General features: G+C 47.6%; 5 protein-coding genes across 5 annotated transcripts; 3 read left to right on the forward strand and 2 right to left on the reverse strand.

The window, feature by feature from the left end:
• Positions 1-1505: 1505 nt before the first annotated feature.
• On the forward strand, positions 1506-4248 carry LOC122624028 (protein obstructor-E). The gene is made up of 4 exons (XM_043803452.1): positions 1506-1640; positions 2663-2866; positions 3366-3569; positions 3640-4248. Exons 1-4 carry the CDS (start codon positions 1592-1594, stop codon positions 3894-3896), a joined length of 714 nt encoding a protein of 237 aa, XP_043659387.1. The 5' UTR covers positions 1506-1591; the 3' UTR covers positions 3897-4248.
• A 2085-nt stretch (positions 4249-6333) lies between these two features.
• On the forward strand, positions 6334-9738 carry LOC122624342 (protein obstructor-E). The gene is made up of 5 exons (XM_043803846.1): positions 6334-6437; positions 6532-6592; positions 8504-8719; positions 8786-8980; positions 9144-9738. The coding sequence occupies exons 2-5, from the start codon at positions 6541-6543 to the stop codon at positions 9371-9373; spliced, it is 693 nt and encodes a 230-aa protein (XP_043659781.1). The 5' UTR covers positions 6334-6437; positions 6532-6540; the 3' UTR covers positions 9374-9738.
• Positions 9739-10347: 609 nt separating this feature from the next.
• Positions 10348-12919, reverse strand: LOC122623654. Its single transcript, XM_043802929.1, has 2 exons — positions 12823-12919; positions 10348-12758 (listed from the first exon to the last, which is right to left on the reverse strand). The coding sequence occupies exon 2, from the start codon at positions 12520-12522 to the stop codon at positions 10438-10440; it is 2085 nt and encodes a 694-aa protein (XP_043658864.1). The 5' UTR covers positions 12523-12758; positions 12823-12919; the 3' UTR covers positions 10348-10437.
• Positions 12920-12962: 43 nt separating this feature from the next.
• Positions 12963-16223, forward strand: LOC122623655 (ras-related protein Rab-10). The gene is made up of 4 exons (XM_043802930.1): positions 12963-13332; positions 13800-13999; positions 14065-14154; positions 14682-16223. The coding sequence occupies exons 1-4, from the start codon at positions 13206-13208 to the stop codon at positions 14877-14879; spliced, it is 615 nt and encodes a 204-aa protein (XP_043658865.1). The 5' UTR covers positions 12963-13205; the 3' UTR covers positions 14880-16223.
• A 156-nt stretch (positions 16224-16379) lies between these two features.
• Positions 16380-18648, reverse strand: LOC122623944 (N-acetylglucosamine-6-phosphate deacetylase). The gene is made up of 4 exons (XM_043803342.1): positions 18272-18648; positions 17296-17564; positions 16696-17236; positions 16380-16645 (listed from the first exon to the last, which is right to left on the reverse strand). Exons 1-4 carry the CDS (start codon positions 18534-18536, stop codon positions 16464-16466), a joined length of 1257 nt encoding a protein of 418 aa, XP_043659277.1. The 5' UTR covers positions 18537-18648; the 3' UTR covers positions 16380-16463.
• Between the last annotated feature and the right edge of the window lie 1813 nt (positions 18649-20461).

A 20461-nucleotide genomic window follows, 5' to 3' on the forward strand; every position in this document is an offset into this window, starting at 1 on the left:
ATATATTATTTTCTTACATTTTTCTGTGCTATTGAAAACGATAATTTAACTTATTATCTTATTATCAGTACTATTTTATTTATATTTTTGATTATTTTTCCTCACTCCGCACAAAATGATTATACCATCATATTTTCGAATTTGAGACATTACTCTGCAATTAATGGGTGTGTTACTCATTACCAAAACTTCAAAGACACATATGTATTCAATATATTTACATATATATAATACATTTCAAAGGAACGATCTGTTGCAGAGCAAATTAGTAAGAGCTACGCCCATGGCGAGTCCTCTTCAGCCTTGAAGCCTTTATTTTTGGCAGGGCCTTTGGATGAAAGGACGGTCTTCCACTCCATCTGGTCGCCAATTTGGTTGTACCTGTTTGGCTACATTTGTTATGGTCATTTGCGTGCTGGCCTTTTATCGGTGTAAGCCATTTGCATGCGGACCATCAACCCGGCCAACTCACTTCAACTCGATTCGAGCCAACTGAACTCGGGACCGTTGACGCATATGAATTTGTTTATGTTCATTTTCGTGTGGCTTTTTCGGCCACATCGACACACTGATCGCAGGGAAGGAATACCCTACTGCAACCGGATCCATCGGCCACTCGATCGCATCTGGCTATTTGACGGTCGACACCCGGAAATATGCAGTTGACCAGGTGTCTTACTAACTGAGATTGTTTTTTGCGTGAGAGTCAACTATTTCTTACCCTTTATTGTTGGAAACAGACAATTTTTGCCATCTATTTTTCAACTTTCAACAGTAGCAGCATTTCAACAAAACTCGTAAAAAAAAATAAATATAAACAATTGAATCGGGAATAGAAATCCAGTTAACTAGGTCTCAGCCTGCAGAAATGACCGCTAGATGGCTCTACAGATCAAGAACCAGCCGAGTCTGCCCTGAAGAATTCGCGGCATTCAAATTTCAGATACGATAAATAACATTGTTTTTTTAATAACCTCTTAGTTTCCTAAAGTGTTCGCTTAAATTCAGATAGACGCATGCGTGCACTTAAGAATTCTGTGATTCTTTCAAGATTCCGATAGAATCAAGAAACCTGATTTAACAAAAGCGAGGTGGCGCACTGAAGAATTCGCGTGGTGCATGTAAAGCTAGGGCATATCGCCAGCGGTTTTCCGGGCCTCGCCTCTGGACTTTCTTGTTTTTGTGCCATTACATCTCCGGCTCGCCTTTCTTCGCCGCCTTTGGAGCCCCGGCTCCATCCCCATCCCCATCCCATTCCCAGCTCCAGCTCCAGCCGCAGCTCGTTTGGCTTGGCTCGGTTTCGTGTGGAAGTAGTAGTGGTGGTGCTGGCGGTTGTGGTAGTGGAAGTGGCAGTGGCAGTGGCGGGGGCGGTAGTGGCCCCGCCCATTGGCATCACTCTGCCGCGGCCGACGGCGTCGTCGACGGCGACGTCGAGCAGAGCCGGTAAAAAGTCTTGAAAAGTGCGCCTCTTTGGCGTTCCGTTGTTAGTTTAGTTTAACCATCGCAGCGCTTGAGTCGCGATTAGTTGCTCAAGTACCCAGTTGCCAGGATCGTCGCTCTGCCTTTTTTTTTTTAACAGACCGAGTCCAAAATGAAGTTATTTTTATGTGCCATTGCTGTGACCCTGTGTGTGGCGACAAGTGAGTGTGAATCAATGCATCCGTGGGATCAATCGATCGGTGGTGCCCAGCCCAAGTGACTACTGGCCAACCCATCCAGCCATCCAGCCAGCCAGGCAGTCAAAGTCGCAAATTGTTGCTAATTACTTTGACACTGACACCGAAATCAAGACTACTTCGGTGCGCTGTGTGTTTTGCATATCGAGAGTTTTGGCCAGCTGAAAGCCAAAGTAGCTAATGACATTTAGACGCCTCGCAAGACTGAGCCCCAGCCTTAAATGTTAAATCTGGTCGCGATTGCGGATCTACGATCTACGAGCCACATGCAGATCGAGATGGAGGGCCGTTTTCCGTCTGGAAAAACTGGAATGCTGGCCAAGCCCAAGAGGCTGTCTGTCTGTCTGTCTGGGCCGCTGGTTATGCAACTCTTGCAGTTTGTTGGCCAAGTGGAAATCCGCTCTTCTGGGCCGCAAAACCGCGCTCGTCAACAGAGGAGTGCGTTGAACCCGGTTCGAACATCGTAATCTTGGCATCATGCTGAGTAGGAAGCCTTCTCTGACATTTAAATTTTGAAATCACTTAACATCACCGGTGTGCTACGAAAATCTATAGTATTGGTTGTGGAAGGTATTTTCCGCATAGCGAATGAAAAGGTGTTTAAAAGTATGGAGTGATTTTCGCAGTGAATGAGTTCCGCAACATACTTTTAGGCACTCGAGTTAGAGATTTCAGACTGGTTGTAAAGAGCCCCTTTTGAGTAAACAGTACTCCCCTATATCACACAATATAGCTACAATGTAGGTAGCTCCAGTGGAATTCTGGTCATAGCCACCATGCTAGAGCAACCTGTTCCATTAAAAAGCCACCGATCATTTCGTGGGCACCAATCAGGAAAAGGAAACCGCGAACGCGGAACTGCCTTCGGTAATCGAGTGCCGTTCGATCTGTTACACTTTCGAGTGCGACTGGGGGTCGCCAGGAAAGTGAAAGTGGGAAAACCAGTTGACTGAAGTGCCTCTTTCCTTTGTCTCCCCCTCCAACAGCCGTGTCCGCCGCCAACTTCGAGTGCCCGAAGCCCAATGGCCAGTTCGCCGATGAGGTGCAGTGCGACAAGTTCTACGTCTGCGACGATGGAGTGGCCAAGGCGAAGCTCTGTCCCGATGGCCTGGTCTTCGATCCCCTCAACCGCAAGTTCAACAAGTGCGACCAGCCCTTCAATGTAGACTGCGAGGACCGCACGGAGCTCCGTAAGTTGCCCATCCCATCAGCATTACTACTTCCAGGCCATTGATTCCGACCCCTCCCTCGGGAATGGTTTAAAAACTGTGTCAAGGCGAAGCTAAACTGGTTATTCGAATTACATTACAGCATCTGCAGCTTTGTTTATCACAGTTCAAACGTAAATAGTTAAACTAGCGAGTTTTAGTTCGCATCTTGTGCCAACATAAAATGTAGTCTCCATTTACTGGATAACATTAGTTGAAAATATTAAGGTTCAAAATCTTAAAGTTGCTAGAAAGGCGATACGAATATTTATTGGCCAGGAATACGAGAAGAGGATATTTTTGCAAAAAAAACGTAGCATACTTTTGGACTTCTCTATAATTAAAGCAAATAAACCACTTTCATAAGCTGTCCAAAAGTAGGCCTACGTCTTTCGTGATTGTGGTTAAATATTCATCCTAGTTTGTAGTTCCTAGTTCTTGGTAGATGGAGAACCTAACCCCGTTTGCTTTCCCTTCACAGAGGAGCCCAAGTCCAGCAAGTACTGTCCGCGCAAGAACGGCTTCTTCGCGCATCCCGATCCCGCCGTGTGCAACATCTTCTACAACTGCATCGAGGGCGACGCCCTGGAGACCAAGTGCACCGTGGGCCTGCACTTCGACGAGTACTCGGGCACCTGCGTGTGGCCGGATACCGCGAAGCGTGAGGGCTGCAACCCGGAGCAGAGTAAGTGGCTCGAAGTGGAGTGCGGCGGAGTGGTTAGGGGCTAATGGTGTCATGTGGTGTGTGCTTTCAGGAACCTCCGAGACCGGATTCGTGTGCCCCAAGGATCAGCCGAAGACCGACGACCGCGGCCAGGTGGTGACCCACCCCAAGTACCCGCATCCCACCGACTGCCAGAAGTTCTACGTGTGCCTGAACGGCGAGGATCCCAGGGATCTGGGCTGCCAGCTGGGCGAGGTCTACAACGATGCCACCGAGATGTGCGATGCTCCCGAGAATGTGCCCGGCTGCGAGGACTGGTACAAGGATGTGGACGACAAGAAGGACTAAGCCACTTGCGGTCGGCCCTCCTCATCACATCCACACTCACACTCATGCACACACAAGCACACTGAGAGAAAATCAATCAAATCAAATCCAATCGAAACAAAACAAAACAACACACAGATTCGCGTCTTAGTCACTTAAATTTAGTAGTTCTAGCCCATTTCCTATAGAGCGTATGTGTAGCAGTAAACTTCAATACTCGACTATCTATCTCTGAACTATATTTCCCTTTTCTCTGACTTTTCTATATCTACTTCTAAATACTTTTCTAACTACTCAATCTCCACATCCGTTCATTTCTGTGCCCAACCGAACGCTGCCAAATTGTTGTGTATATATTTCCCACTTTCAGACTTTCGCCTTATTATTATACAAAAAGAATAAACTGAATTTTTTATAAACTACTCCTACTAAAATTATCTATCTCCCCACTCTACTTCTATCCTGTATACTGTTTCAGCTATCCTATATGATCTTCGCCTAATATATCATTTTTTCTCTGGCTTCTCTATGTTATCTTTACAATCTTTTGATATTTCTTAACCAACTTCTTGTCTATAAGAAAACCCTTTTGACAATCTTCTGTTCTCCTTTAAGTTTCAAAACTGAATCTTTTCTATCTTCTTACTTTTTGTTCTCCCTTTAAAACTTTCAAATTCTATTCCTATTGCTACAGTTTATAAGCATTCCTTTTATAAGTATTTGGAACCTATAATGCGTATTCCTCTTCTACCTCAAGTTTAGCTTTCGATTTCAGTTTGCTAAATCTTTTCTATAATCTTTTCTGTCTTCCTATAAATACTTTCCTGTACTTTGATCATACCTACTTTTAAATACTCTTTTAGACTGTGCTATTTTATAGTTCCTTTTTGAGGAGCGCCAGGCTATTTATTAATAAACATCTTGACTTGCCTTCAATAACCCAAACGATACAAAACTCGAATCTGTACTTGTGATTTTCGCCTATTTTATTTAAGTAATCACTCATCCGACTGTAAACATTCTCCGCTTTTTCTCGAATTAAAAAACCATTTCGAATCTATACAAAATTAGTGTGCATCTCGTGGGGAAATAGCGATGGGGGCGATTGACTAATCCATCAAACCTTTCACTCCACACGCAATATCGGGTAATCGCGGTGGACGGGGGCGGGGCGGGATCGGTCAATCCACTATCCACTATCCATCATAGCCCTTGGTCCGTCCATCGGTTACAAAGAGTCGTTAATTGGCCGAGTGGCCAAGCGAACCGAAGACCGAGAAAAGAGCGGCCACCGCACATGTAAATGGACACAAAAAGCAGCCAAGAGTGCCGCTTATGCAATCGCCGCAGCACGAGCAAAGCAAAGCAAAAGCAAAAGCAAGAGTTTTGCAATAGTTAACAATGTAACGGCAATCGGCAATCGGCAAACGGGGCCCAATCATGAATGAAGCTTATGGTCTGCGCGAGCTTTGCCTTTTACTTTCAATCACACATGTTGCCAGAGAAGCTCGATTTCTTCCTTGGCGTGTTTTCAAGCCAGGAAACGGACTCAAAGTAGCTAGAAACCAGTAACATAGAAACATGTACGGGTGGGGCGAAAGCGACCTTGTGCATTGCAGATATGCTGAACAGCATACTTTTAGACAGCATTATAAATGAGTTTAAGTACAACGATATTTGATCGATATTTGATAGTGGTTCCAGAAGAAAGACGAATGGGTTTTGTGGATCACTTTCTTATGTAACATCTTGGAAACACTAAAAAGCAAACGGTCTAAATTTAAAGCTTATATTTACTTTTTGCTTTAAGATACAAATTAATTCTTTATAGCATGCTGTTATACACCTTTATAAGTGGTTTCAAAGCACAAGTCATTTCTGCGAGGGAAAATGTTCGATCGATATGAAATTTGGTATCTGGTTCGGTAGTGGGAAAACCAAAAGACTTGTCCTCAGACCGACAACCTATTACTTATAATGCTTATAATTACTTATAAAGGCTCTCAAGTTGGTAGGATGTGGCGGGAAAACGGCTGGATGGGCAGCACTGGCGATCCCAAATCCCGTTTTGCATTAAACGCCAGCCAGCAACAATGCAACCATGCAACAACAATGGCAGCTGTGACAACACACAGCACCACCCACCGCCCACCGCCCACCTATACCGCCCCCCCGCAAAAAAAAAACAAAAATCAAAGGCAAAGCGGGATGGGAAAAAAGCAAAAAACTTGGGTTTTGCAAAACTGTGGTGTCGTTTGTGGGGTTTTTGTTTTTCGATTCGGGTTGGCTTGGCTTTGGTTTTGTTCCACGTTTCTACTGTATTTTTGTTTCTTTTTTGTTTTTTTTGTTTTTTGGCTTTTGGTTTTGCTGGCGAGTCAACGCTGCGCAGTCGCAGCTCGGCCGCTTCTTCTTCTTCTTCTTGGAGCGCGGTACAAATCTTTTCAGTTGAGTTTGGAACGCGTAACCGTTAAAACGTACAATCTTGGAGCGGAAGTTTCAGTTTCCAGTTTCTCGTTTCTCCATTCCATTTTTTGCGCGCATTTGAATATATATTTTTTTACGGTGCGTGTGTGTGCCTTGTTTGTGCCTTTTCACTTAACCCCCATGCATTTCCGCCTTAATAATTTCTATATGTATATATGTATTTAAATGCCAGGCCCCGAACATGCAGCGATTCCAAGTGTGCAGCGTCCTAATCCTGGCCTGGATTGCCTGTGGTAAGTGCCCCACCATTGTTGCGACTATCAATACACATTACTCTAGGGCCTTGGTAACTCAATCGATTGGCCACTCCCGCCTGCAATTAGCCCAACCTTTCAATTACTCGCGTGTGTGCGCCTCGAAAACGGAGCTTTTACTTTCAAAAATTCCACTGCAATCGCGTGGAGTGTCCAAATGCGATCTATAGTATATATGCGAACGTATATATCTCGGTGCCCCTTCGAATCTGGCAAAACCTAACGGTCTGCTCTTTTGTTCTCGCCTCGAATCGAGAATTGAGACTTGAGAATTGAGAATTTTAATTACTGGTTTCTCGAGCCGAAGGCTGCTCCACTTAATCGTGGATCGCTATAGCCGCCGATCTATAGCCATATCTATACCCTATAGCCAAGCTGATTTGGCATGCAGATCAGGCGGCCGATCACTTTTGCTTTTGTTTCCACCACTGACTCACTCACTGCAGAGATCTTGGAGCCAACCGCCAATCATACACCATATATACCTACATATGTGTACATATGTATAGGGGTGTACATATATCAGACGTAAGACATCTGAAATCGGCTGGCCGATCCGGCAAGTTAATGAACTAAATAAAACAAATGCCAAACCCCGTCAGAAGTAGAACTTGGGCCCGTCAAACCAGTTGACAATTAGGTACGATAGCGCTCACATTATACGATCTAGTTCTGGGTTAACCAAGGCAACCAGAAAGGTAGGTGCACAGATCACATCGGATCGCATCGGGTTATCGCCTCAAATGGATCGCATAATTCGCCACACGCTTTGGCCTTTTCGGAAAGCCATCAATGTCACTTATGTCACAAGAAGGCTGTTTTGGCTGGCCCAACCATTTCTCAACCACTAATCCCACATCCTTCAAATGTTTTCACTTCTGAACTCCATGGCCACCATTACCATAAGCATAAGTAGAACAACATGAAACTATCTTTCGTAGGGATGATTGTAGTCCCTTAAGGCCAGAGCTCAATGAAGTACCTTAAGATCAAAAGACTTATATAAGATAGCGAGCTGATATCACAGATCAAATGATTGGAGCAAGCTGAACCTCTGCGATAAGCAACTAATGAATGAGGCAGCGATGACATTTTAATCCATAATCCATAACTTCTGTCCAAGTGCGAGACTAAAATACCGGAAATCTCCGCATATTTAAATATATGTAGCTGCGTGTGTGCCTTTGATTTTCGGTTCGTTTGGGGACTTCGAGAAAATTGTGCGCAGACAGCTAGTCAGCCACTAACCACTAACAACTAACCATTACCCATTAACCAACGACAGTCAACAGTCAACAATCAACCTGTTGCCCGGTCTCGATGGCATCGGCGTTTCGGGCTTACATCACACCAGCTTCAAAGCTCCATCTCCACATCGCCATCTCCATTTCCACATCTCCACCTCCATTTCCATTTCCAAAGCGATTCGAATCGCTAGACGCGGCGCGAAGATGCGCGAAAGTGTCGTGGTCGCGATTGTGGCGTCACTTGCACTTGCATCAAAACCAGTTGGGCAGGTGGAAAGGTGGAAAGGCGGTGGCGGAGCCGGGGCTCCAGGTGGAATGGGGGTAGACCGACTGGCGGACAGGAAGGAAGTGGACGGCACTGCGATTCGGGTTTGACAATGGTGGGAACAGTGGTCACCGCTTCCAAGCAATCATCGGCTCAATCGCTCAGTTTACATATGCCTATAGATCTATAGAGCACTTTTACACTGAAATTAAAAAAAACAAGAGAATGTATTGGTCTAGGGCGAATAAATGTATGCAGTAATCTGATCTTGTATCTTGTCTTAGATATTACCTTCCCTATGAGGACTCCATATTCGATTCCTAACATAAAAATCGGATTCTTTGACACACATTCAATTTCCATCTGTCCCATTTGCAGGACATGCCCTGGCCGTGGGCTCTCCGGAGTGCCCCGAGAAGTACGGCGTGCAGGCGTACGCCCACACGGAGAACTGCGACCAGTTCTTCCTCTGCACCAACGGCACCCTGACCCTGGAGACCTGCGAGAACGGACTGCTCTTCGACGGCAAGGGCGCGGTGCACAACCACTGCAACTACAACTGGGCGGTGGACTGCAAGGGCCGCCAGTGGGATCGTAAGTAGCAGCGGGTCCATCGAGCCGGATTCCTTAACTGAGGTGGTACACTTTCTCGCCCGCTAGCCACTCCCATTTCCACGCCGGCCTGCGAGTACCAGTTCGGCCTGTACGCGGTCTCCAAGGACTGCTCCACCACCTACATCAAGTGCGCCCACGGTGAGCCCCACGAGCAGGACTGCGACGCCGGACTGGCCTACGACGAGAGGATCCACGGCTGCAACTGGCCGGATCAGCTGCTGGAGCACTGCAATCCCGAGGGTGAGATCTAAAGTCACTTTAAACGCGAAGTCTTCTAAGTCAAGAGTTTACTGTTGCCTACTTTTGGACCCCTAAAGTCAGACTTACCACTTTCCATTTCCCACTTGTTTCCTTACTTCTTAGAAATTTATTTATGTGTTTTAAAAAACCCAAACCATTCCAGCGGTCGTCGGCTTCAAGTGCCCCACCAAGGTGGACCCCAACTCGGTGGCCGCCCGCTTCTGGCCCTTCCCCCGCTTCCCCGTCTCCGGCGACTGCCACCGCCTGATCACCTGCGTGGAGGGGCATCCCCGCCTGATCAGCTGCGGCGAGGACAAGGTCTTCGACGAGCACACGCTGACCTGCGAGGAGCCGGAGTACGCCAGCGGCAGCTGCGCCAACTACGGCAAATAGGGATCGCCGGCCACTCTGTATATACTCACGAACAAAGTGCAGTGCAATCTCGATAATGTGAACGTTCAAATTAAAGGAGATACATGCTTGTTTGCTGCAAACTTGGAGTTATGTTGTTTTGAAGCCCCCCTAGGTTTTTATTGGTTCGCTGATTCGAGTGTGCACTGTAAGCTCCGACTAACCAACTACTTCCGTCCCTCCGTCTTCGCACCCTGGCTGCACTGTAAAAAACTTCCTAGCCCAATAGCTTGTTAACCTTCTTGCTTTCTAACCGTCTGTATCCCGCTCTTCTTTCTGTATTATTAACTTGTTTTGTTGTTTGGTCTCTTTTGTATATGAATCGCAATAAAGTTAATTTTATTTATTGTACAATTCTTCAAGGCGAAAAAAGCCATTCTTTGAGGGGGTCGGTTTCGCCCCCAGTCGGGCTGGGATGGGTCTTCAAAGATTTCAAGATCCTAGAATCATAAACGACAAACGCGGCGATGTTAAGAAATATATTAAATATGTTTTATTAAATTGAAATATACCAATTTAGTCTTGTGTAAGTCTTAAATATTTGCTTGTTGATCTACATACAAAACCTAAGCTCAAATAATTACGTTTGGAAGAGAAATATATTTAAGTGGTGTTCGTTAAGAGGGAATTTCAGATAATCAGATAATCATTATCATTTGGCAGCTAAAATCAAGCACTCAAAAAAATAAATGCATAATTGGCTACAGCTATACAGCAGAATTAATCGAACTTGGCGATAAACTTGTACAAATATTAAAAAAAAGCAGCTGCAGACTGCCATTGCTGATCTGATCTCCTTTCAATTGAGACAATTCATTTGCTAGGTGATCCAAGGTATGTTGCCAATACAGATAAGGAACACATATCTATACATGTGGTGAGTGATGTAGAAACTATGCACAATTAGTTCCCAGCTTGTAAACATGAAATGGGAAAAATCCAGCGTACAGATCAAATAATTTCCATGGCCCAAGACGCCAACCAAAGTCTATCACATCGAAAATACAACAAAAGAGCTAAACTAACGAACTAATATTGCTCCGGATTCAGTCGACAAGGTGACGGACGTTGTCCTGAGGCGTGGAGAAGATGATTGCGTAGATCAGGCCGTCGCGAACGGATTCCGTGGGGTTGCCGACGTTGAACATGAACTTCACGCGATTGCAGTTGGCATCGGGCACACAGGAGTACATGGGATACCAGCCGGTTTTGTTGAACACCACGTAGATCTTGTAGATCTGGTTCCGGTATATGTACACTGGTCGATCGAACGTGATGTCCAGCAGCGAGTCGTAGCACACGCGTGCCGTGCAGTGGGTGTACGTGATCCTTGAGCCGTGCATGTCCTGGATGTGGGCGTACAGCACCTCGGTGTATCGCTCCGTAAAGCCGGCGGAGGTCATCAGCTCGCCGCACAGCACGCGCGTGGGCACCTGGACACCCAAGATCCAGATGTTGGTGTCCACCTGGAAGGTCACGCCCGCATCCGTGACGCTGGTGTTTCGGAAGTCAAACTGGCGGGTGAGGGAGCGCATACAGTAGGCGCGTACTATGTCATTGTGCGAGTTTCCAGCTGCGGATCCAGCTCCTCCGGCTGCCGCTCCGCCAGCGGGCGCAGGTGCGCCCCGATCGCCGCCGTCATCATCATTGGCGGGCGCTGGAACTGGCGCTCCGCTCTCGTAGCCCTCGCCGAAGCAGCGCAGTGGGGCTGGCGCCGGTGCGGCATCTGGTGGGACGCCCACTGGTTCCGGGGGGCGCATGACCAACTCCTCGCCTGCGAAGCCGAATCCCGTGCCAACGGATCCGAAACGTGGTGCATTGCCCATCATCATTCCGCCGCCGGCAGCACCTCCGCTGCGGACTGCCGGACCCGGTCCCGGGAAACAGACACCCGAGGCAGCGGCTCCAGTGCGATACGAGGAAGACAGTTCTCTCTGGGCGTGCCGGTGGCCCGACTCGTAGAAGTTACGCGTGCTGCGCGACACGCAGAAACCTTCTGGCATGTGACAATCGTTGAGCGAGGGACTGGAGATCTTAATCAGGATGGAGAGGGCCTCGTGCTGCTGCAGCAGCTTGGAACGGGCCGGGCCCTCGGCGAACTGCTGCGGCGTCATGGTGAGAAAGCGGATCTTTTTGACCGCCTGCCGGAGCATGGCTCCATCGAGTATGGTGCGCTGGGCGTCCATGATGTTGATCATGTTGGCAGCGGCATCGGCCGAAGCGTCGCTGTCGATGATCACCAGGTCGTCAGAACCGGAAGCCACGTCCAGCGGCGGGGAGGCAGCCGAGGGCGCCGCTGCTGCCACGGCAGCCGCAGAGGAAGTGGAGGCCATGCCAGCGTCCGTCTCGAAGCTGTCACCCTCGTCGTCCTGGTGCATGTGCTGCACCATGGCTGCCACATCTGGCTCCATCTTGATCTCTTCGACCAGCACATGGCCAGCAGCATTTTCGGGCGACTCCTTGGTCAGCACCTGTCCTCCGCCAGCAGCCTCTTCTTGGCCGGACTCGTTCAGGATGCCCCGCTCACTGGCAAACTTTAGCAGGCAGTTGAACAAATCCAGCTCGGAGTCTATGTTTAGGCGGTTCTGGTCAAGTATGGCCATCAGAGTGGAGACCTCGATGTCCAGGAAGCTGGGGTCGGACAGCACCTCGCGTGTGTTGGCTGCGATCAGATCCATGCTGCTCTGCATGAGGCGTGGCTCATCGAACAGCTTGGCGAACTCGTACGCCCGGCAGGCGTTTTTCGGACTTAGGTCGGCCCATAGGAAGTGGGTGCAGCGGGTGACAACGTGGGGCAGCATGTACTTCTTGGCCACGTAGCACAGCTCGCAGGCCTTGTCGAAGGACCCAATGGTGATGCGGTCCGTGTAGATGTACTCCAGCATCGCCTCGAACGCCTCCGGCTGCACGTCCGGTATGACGATGGGATCAGTCTTATCCGGCAGATTGCCATAGAACATTCGTTCGAATACCGGCGAGGCCATGGCCAGCAGCAGCTTGTGGCCAGCGATGAGCCGCTGGGCGGGCGCGGAACCCACCAGAAAGCGGCAGTCGGCCCATTTTTCCGAGTGCAGCAGGTACTGGCCCCGATCCTTCAGCTCGGTGAGGCTGTTCTGCCAGTCGATGTCCATTGCCTGCGGTGGATTGGCTGGGCTTGGGATCACTGTAATCCGAACGTTGTCCGCTTCGATTTGTGTGAATAATCCACCTCTTTGCGAATCGGTTTGGGATTTTGCGAAATTGTTATTATTTTACGATACCGATAGGCGATAGCTCTACTGCCCGGACCTTTCGATGGACACTTGTACCGATAGCACGGGGGTGCCAAGCCGCGCAATAATTAGAAAGCCATTTATGAGTATACTGGCTAAAATGTTCAATTTAAGGTAATATTAAGGTATACAGAGTAAACTATATAGCTCAAAACTTACTTTGGTTATTTAGCTGTGATTTGAGAACTGTGACTTTTCTTTAGCTATCGATAGTGGTTTTATAATCGAAGTTGCGACACTTCTTAGAGCATCGATGGTATCGAGCAGATATCGATTCATGTTCCAGCTCTAGTTCTAATAGCAACAATTGCAAGCGAAAATATTAATTAATTCGGCGCACTTAAACCGTGAAAAGAAAAAAGGATAACACGAGATCAAGGATCACTGTTTAAGCGGCCATAAGCTAGAGAAAGCGCGAAAAAAGTAGAGCGCTTCAATAATAATAATATCGCTTGTCACCTGCGCCCGTGCGTGTGTGTGTGTGTGAGTGTGCGCGCGTGTGTTTGTGCTTTGTTCTGCGAGGGTTTCGTTGCGTTTTGGAAATGGCAAAGAAAACCTACGATTTGCTCTTCAAACTGTTGCTGATCGGCGATTCGGGAGTGGGAAAGACATGCATATTGTTCCGGTTTTCGGATGATGCATTTACGTCCACGTTCATATCGACCATAGGTGAGTAACGGGACCTTACGCACATACATGCATCTGTCCACCCGCACCGCACACACACGCACATGTCAGCTGCACAGCCAGGATATCTATGTGTGTGTGTGTGACTGGGCGTGGCACTGCCTTATCGACTGCTGCACGCACTGCTTGATTAGATCGCCTGTGGAGTGAAAATCAAAAGAAAAGCGGGCAAAATATGCCATTTATGTGGCTATGTAACTCCCTGAACTTGAACTTTTCGTACTAAACCACGATCGCAACACGTAACACAGACGTGCGATCATTTAGTTGGAATGCGTGCTCCATATATGACTATGTAATGAATCATCGTGATATCTCTTTGCAACTGCTTTATTTTGTTCAATTCCAAGTCCAACGTAATCGATAACACCGCCGTGACGTCATTTAGCTCCAATTGCGTTGGTTTTTCCGCACTACATTTGTTTTTCTTGTTCATACGTTTTCCCCAGGCATCGATTTCAAAATCAAAACAGTTGAGCTGCGCGGCAAGAAGATCAAGCTGCAAATATGGGACACTGCCGGCCAGGAGCGATTCCACACGATAACCACCTCGTACTATCGAGGCGCCATGGGCATAATGCTTGTCTATGACATAACGAACGAGAAGAGTTTCGAGAATATAGTCAAATGGTTACGAAATATAGACGAGGTAAGCGATCCCCCTGAGAGCAATGGCCTTTTCCCGTCTAAAGTGCATCTTCTTCTTTTTTTTAGCACGCCAACGAGGATGTGGAGAAGATGATCCTGGGCAACAAGTGCGACATGACGGACAAGCGGGTGGTCAACAAGGAGCGCGGCGAAGCGGTGAGCATCCCTCATCCTTGGAGTTCCCATGAAACAGCAATCAGTCCCAGAGATTACCAGATATAGCTGAAGTTAGATTCTACAGCTCTTGTTAAATGCGTTGCTTTGTTACCAGACAAAGATAAATAGGGCACATAGGAGTTTGGAAGTCATATGTATATATTAGTGCATCATAGGTCCCATAGCCACCTTTCTGTTACATGTTCCTAAATATTTTCCAACTGTTGTAATTCGTAAAGATACAATGTCAAAAAGGACCTGAAAGAGTTTAGAATTTGAACACTGAGCGAATATATTGGTTTTCTAACAATTAGGACAACACTATTTAAATCCTATGGTACATATGTCAGTGTTAATCAAAGCAAGGGAAAATTTCCGGAAGACGCAAGCACACAATTTATTTTAGAACTATTCTGGTTATTTATTATGATTGCTACTCAATGATCGCACACGCCCCACGTCTGTTTGATCAATTTGTTTACCAAGCCAATAACTTGCTCCCCTTTCCCATCTCTGCCCATGTTTAGATTGCCCGTGAACATGGCATTCGGTTTATGGAAACATCCGCCAAATCGAACATAAACATCGAGCGGGCCTTCTGTGAGCTCGCCGAGGCCATTCTGGACAAGACATCGGGGCGCGAGTCGGCGGAGAACCAGGAGCGCGTGATCATCGACCGCCGGAACCAAGAGAAGGCGCCGGGCTACAGCAAGTGCTGCGCGTAAAAAGCGGCGTTCCAGACGAACGGGGCGTGCTTTGGCCCGGTTTGTGCTTAGCTGTACGTGGGGAAGGCGGCGAGGGACGGAATGGATTGGACTGGATCGGATCGGGACGAATTGGAACAGAACGGAACGGGAAGAGGCGGGGATCGGTTTCTGAAACCGCTCTGCACGAACGAAGGGATACAAAGCAATAGAGCCGGGGTCATTCGCACGTTGGGAACTTACTTATTACGAGGATACGCAGATGGAACAAGCAACAGAAACAACCTACCTAAAGTTTAACAACAAAAGCAACAGATATTGTAATACGAACATTTGGATGCAACTTTACAAAACTCCGAACGATGGTGGTCAGTGGGAATGGACCACGTTAGTTAACGCACACCTAACTTGGACACGGCTCCGTTCGAAGAAGGAGCAAGGATCTGCATTTCGGGCCGCTCTCGATCGGTTAACTAACGTGGCCAGAAGATCAGCTCCAGCCACTGTCCAGCCACACGAAACGATAATGATAGCGAAGACGCAGACATAAGTCACTTTTGTAACGTACTTTTGATATACATATAGTCTTACGATTCCTGTACTCAGTCATTCGTTCGTTCGTCATTCGATTGTTCGTTCGCTCGCCATCAATCGCCCTCCCCTGCCGCCTCACTTAGTTTCGTTTCGTTTTGTTTTGCGTTTCAGCCTAGATATAAATAACACCTATACATATTATACATCGGATAGTATATAGCCTATACCTAGCTTGCTTTCGCTTTGTTTGTCGATGCTAAGCCACCCAGGAGTTCGATGGGGCGGGTGGGGATGGACGCCCTGCTCTGCTCTGTTCCCTGGCCACTCATCAAGCCAGGTCCTCGGCCAGAGCTGGAGTCGCAGTAGGAGTTCGATATAGAGATCGAGGTGAACCGAAATTGTTTTCTGAATATTGCCTATATATATATATATATATATATATAAATGTCTTTATATATATAACTACACACCGTATATCGCATCGTTTTTATGTGCATTCGCGCTCGCACACCCAATTTATATATATATCTGTGTACACTTAAGGGGGCGTGGGTGTGCGCGCGTGTATATCTCCATGTTTCTATGTAAGGATCGTGTAAGGTGCACGCCATCAATGTAGCATTCGCATTTGCATTCGCATCCGCAAGGGAGGAGCGCCCAAATCCAACGCACCATCAAGCGCTCGCCTCCCGTCTCCTTGTAATTTTATTCTACTTTTTTTTTGTCGTGTAAACCTATTATTTGTAACTGTATATGGATTTAGTTTAGTTGTCCACACCAAATGATTTACCGATTAAAATATAAAGAACAACCTAAACCATGTCAAATAAACCAATGACTCATTTTTGGCTCGTTTGGGGCTTTCAAATTTTTCTGAAGATCCTTGGCTGCTCTAGGCATCCAGCAACAGCAATCCCGAATTCCTTCAATTGAAATGATGCGAAGTCAGTGAAACGCTCTTTTTTAAACTGGAATGTATAAATATAACAATTTAATTGGAGAATCTTCGGTATAAAATACATCCTGCATCAGGTAAATAAAAACAATTGCAACAGTCGTACATTCGATGCACTACTTGGCAGTCCTATGAACACATACACCCGCGATCCAGGTGGAAAGCACCCGGAGCTGGTCATCTAGGAGAATGAAGTCCGCGTCCGAGCCAAAGTCCAGGGTGCCCTTCTGGTGGTCGATCTTCAGGCACTGTGCCGGATGCAAGGTGGCCGCCTCGATGGCGTAGACCACGGAGCAGTCTGCAAAACGGAGGATTTAGTGCGAATTCTAGCGGGGATCTCCCACTCACCGGTCGCCTTCTGGAAGATACGCACGCACTCGTCCATCGGGGCGATGCTGCCGCACAGCGTTTCCGTGCCGGCGATGAACGCCTTGCCCTGCTTAACCTGCAGCGGCAGCTGTCCGATGTGGTGGACTCCCTCCTCGAGGCCCAGCGCCGATATGGCGTCCGTGACCAGGATCAGGCCCTGCGGATGCGTGCGGTAGGCGATCCTCAGCGCCGCCGGATGCGTGTGCACTCCGTCCGAGATGATGCCGAAGTACACGGTCCTTCCGTGCGGCACCGCGTCCGAGGCCAGAAGGCCCACCAGGCCGGGATCGCGGTGGTGGAACGGCAGCATGGCGTTGAACAGGTGCGTGATCAGTGTGGCGCCCTGCTGCACGGCCCTCTCTCCATCGCTCAGCGAGGCCATCGAGTGGCCCAGGGCCACGGTGATGCCTCGCTCCACCAGCTGGCCAATCACCTCCGGGTCGGTGACCTTCTCCGGCGCCAGGGTGATGATCTTGATGCGTTCCAGGGAGCCGTACGTGTCCTTCAGCGTGCTGAGTCCCTTCAAGCGAAGCAAACGAAAGGTTACTGTTGGGTATCAGCAATGGAAATTGGTCTTACCTTATCAATGGTCTGTATGCAGTGCTCCGGATGCGCGCCCTTTTTCTGTGGATTGATGAACGGACCCTCGGCGTGGATACCCAGGATGCCGGCTCCTTTGGGAACCTCTGCGGGAATGCGCGGCAGTATGGTGTGGTAGCTGTCGTTGGGCGAGGTTACCAGCGTGGGACAGAAGGAGGTGACCCCGCTCTTGACCAGACCGCGTGCCACCGTGGCCACGCCCTCCTCGATGGTCTCCGTGTCGTAGGAGAAGTCCACGCCATAGCCACCTGTGGAACATTTGGATTTGGCTTGATCAGCTATCTTAGAAGGGATTACCCGATGGATATGGTGACACACTACGGATTATCTCGATCGCACGATCAGCCTTTGTCTGCCGAAGACAAAGAGGCAGCTTATCGCGTCCCAGTTTGACCACAGTGGGCCTTCGCTGCAAGTGCCCACTGTAGCCCACTTGCGGTCGAGCTCAGCCGCTTGGGGCCTGCGAAGTCACGATAAGATTAACTCGCTCCGATTACGGGTGCTCCATATTGCGGCTTGCCGCTTGTCAACGGGTAAACACAACGGATGACCTTGGCGGCTGATTGGAGCGCGGCGAAAGTGCCAATTAATGGAATTCCAGGCAGAGTGGCACGGAGGAAGAACAGCAACAATGGGGGATGTGGGACCGGAAAACTCTTGATTTGACATACATATCTAAATATATCTTAATCTATATCTATCAATATGTTATCTTGGGAAATCATAAATATGGAATGCGATGCACTTGCCAACAAAGATTTCCTAACTGTGTAGTAGTTTTCCTAGAGCAAAAGGTGCAGATCCTAAAACTGATCTTAATCTTTATATCTACTGCATGCAATGTTCCATGTTTTTTTTCAGTGGCGAGCCTAAACTAAGCAATTAAGCGGACACATGTATTTCAAAGACATGATGTCATGATTTTTTCTCAGTGCAGTCGGGGGCAGGTGCTCACCATTGATCTGGAGGTCGATGTAGCCGGGTGCGATGATGGCGCCTCCGCAGTCGATGCGACAGTGGGCCTTGGCCTGCTCGTCGAAGAACACGGGCTCCGGATTCACTATCCGACCGTCGCGCACCCACAGATCCTCGTGGATGATCTGGTGGCCACGTACCAGGCGGCAGTTGGTGAACTGCAGCAGGCGGTGGCTTCCCGCCGGGAGGTCCTGCCCCAGAGACTCCAGAGGCTCCTCGCTGGTGCACTTCGTGCGGACGTCCATTGGTGGGGGCTGTGAAACGCAGGGGGCGGGGCTGGCGATGCGGGCGGTTTGAGCGATGGCTTGCAAATAAACAGAGGAGCCGAAACTAAACTAAAACGAAAAACAAAAACGAACTCAACAACAATCAGAAGCTGTGCTGTCAAATCAGCTATATAAAATAGCCATATGTTACTACTTGCCTTTTGGCTATTTGCTTTGCTACATTATTTTGTAATGCAAGTAGTGGTACTACATGGCTAAGAAATCAAATGCCATATATTATCTAATCCTACTTATATGCATTCGATAAGTAATGCTAATGTTTTATGATTAAAACAATACAGCAACATTTACAATATTTGTAGTAGCTATTCTCTAGCTAATTAGGCGGCAGCACTGATTAGTTAGCCAACCTGCCGCAGCAATCAGCTTTTGGCCGAGGGCATTCGATTCATGCCAATCGCTATCGACTAGATTCAAATTTAAATCCAGAAAATTAACTCAGTTTCCGGTGCATAGCCATCCTTTTGTTTAACCAGTTGACGCGGCCTTGCGCCCTTGTGCCACCGACCCCTTCCAATTTGTTTTTATAGCCAAAGTGCCGGCTCCTTCGATGGCATCTCGTGGACGCTGCATAAAATGGCAATATTTACCCAACATGCCGTCGGTGAGCAGGCCGAAAATGCAAATGCAAATGATAATGACGACACGGCGCCCAAACAGCAACAACAGAAGGCTTCAGCTGACTAGGTACACTGGCAAAAACAAGCGTGTTTAGTGTTCATGAATACTTTATTAAAGGATAGGCCAAATTTTCCTTTAAATTCGTTGCAGTTGTTAAGTAAAAAATACTTTATAAATATATGCATATATACTTATAAAATAACAAAAGAGGACATTAGTTCGAGTCTTGGAAATTATTTTAAATATTCTTCGAAATTCACAAATGAATTGTGTTTTTCCCAAAGCGGCTTCTGAAGCGGCTTTCATATTTTTTGAGTAATTTTGAGTGTTTTCTGCACTATGCTTTTCTTCCAGTGCCTCGTGTTTGACGTGCTGCTGGGTGCTGGGTGCGCCTCTGTCTCAGCTAATCCACAATGGCCGACATTTTAAATACAAATTGCAGCGCTGTTGCTGTTGTGCCCATCCAGGCTGCCCAGCCCACCCCTCCGGGCCACCCACTTCCAAATGAGTTGCAATTTTTGCACACACCCAGGCACACATTGTGCAGGCGGCTCCTGGAACATGAACTGCACTCGAGGTGGGATAGGTTGGCTCTTTTTTGTCTATTGCCAGCTGATTAGCATTTAAATTAAAATGTCGCAAAGTGGCCTTACCGAAATGCTCCACTCTGTGTGTGTGCTGGCCCCATGTTTCCCCTTTATGGCCATGGAAATCTCTTGTGATTTGAAATCACTTGAAAGCTGGCACAAAAGTATGCTTTAAACAAAGCACTTCGGCAGTAATCTTAAAAAATGTACAATCATTAGTTTAGCAATAAAATTGAATACCTCTGCATAATTTGAAGTCAAAGGCTTAAGTATGTATATATATGTATATGTATATGCATCAGAAAAAACTTAAAACATTCATTTTAAATCAGGTTAGCCCTGGTGTCTTCGTGTCATCAGGTTGGCTGCACTTTTGTTTTGTCATTTATTTACAATTTAGAGGTTCAGAGGCTTTTTTAGTTTTAACCGCATCCCAGGCCCCTCATCTTACTCCCTCGTAATATCGTCAGTTGGTATTCCTCTGCATACCAGTTGGTGGGCTTTATTTCCCGTGGTTACGGCTCATCAAGATCCATTAGCTTCAGAGACTGGACGGAATTCAACATTGGTTTCATCATCTTTGACTGATAATTCAATTGCTTTTCAGTTTTCCTCCTAGCTGATTCACTAAATGTGAATGCTGTGCCTCTTGTCGCATCCTTAACTGCGGATAGC

Source organism: Drosophila teissieri, chromosome X (genome assembly GCF_016746235.2).
Source record: "Drosophila teissieri strain GT53w chromosome X, Prin_Dtei_1.1, whole genome shotgun sequence".
Classification (NCBI taxonomy): Eukaryota; Metazoa; Arthropoda; class Insecta; order Diptera; family Drosophilidae; genus Drosophila; species Drosophila teissieri.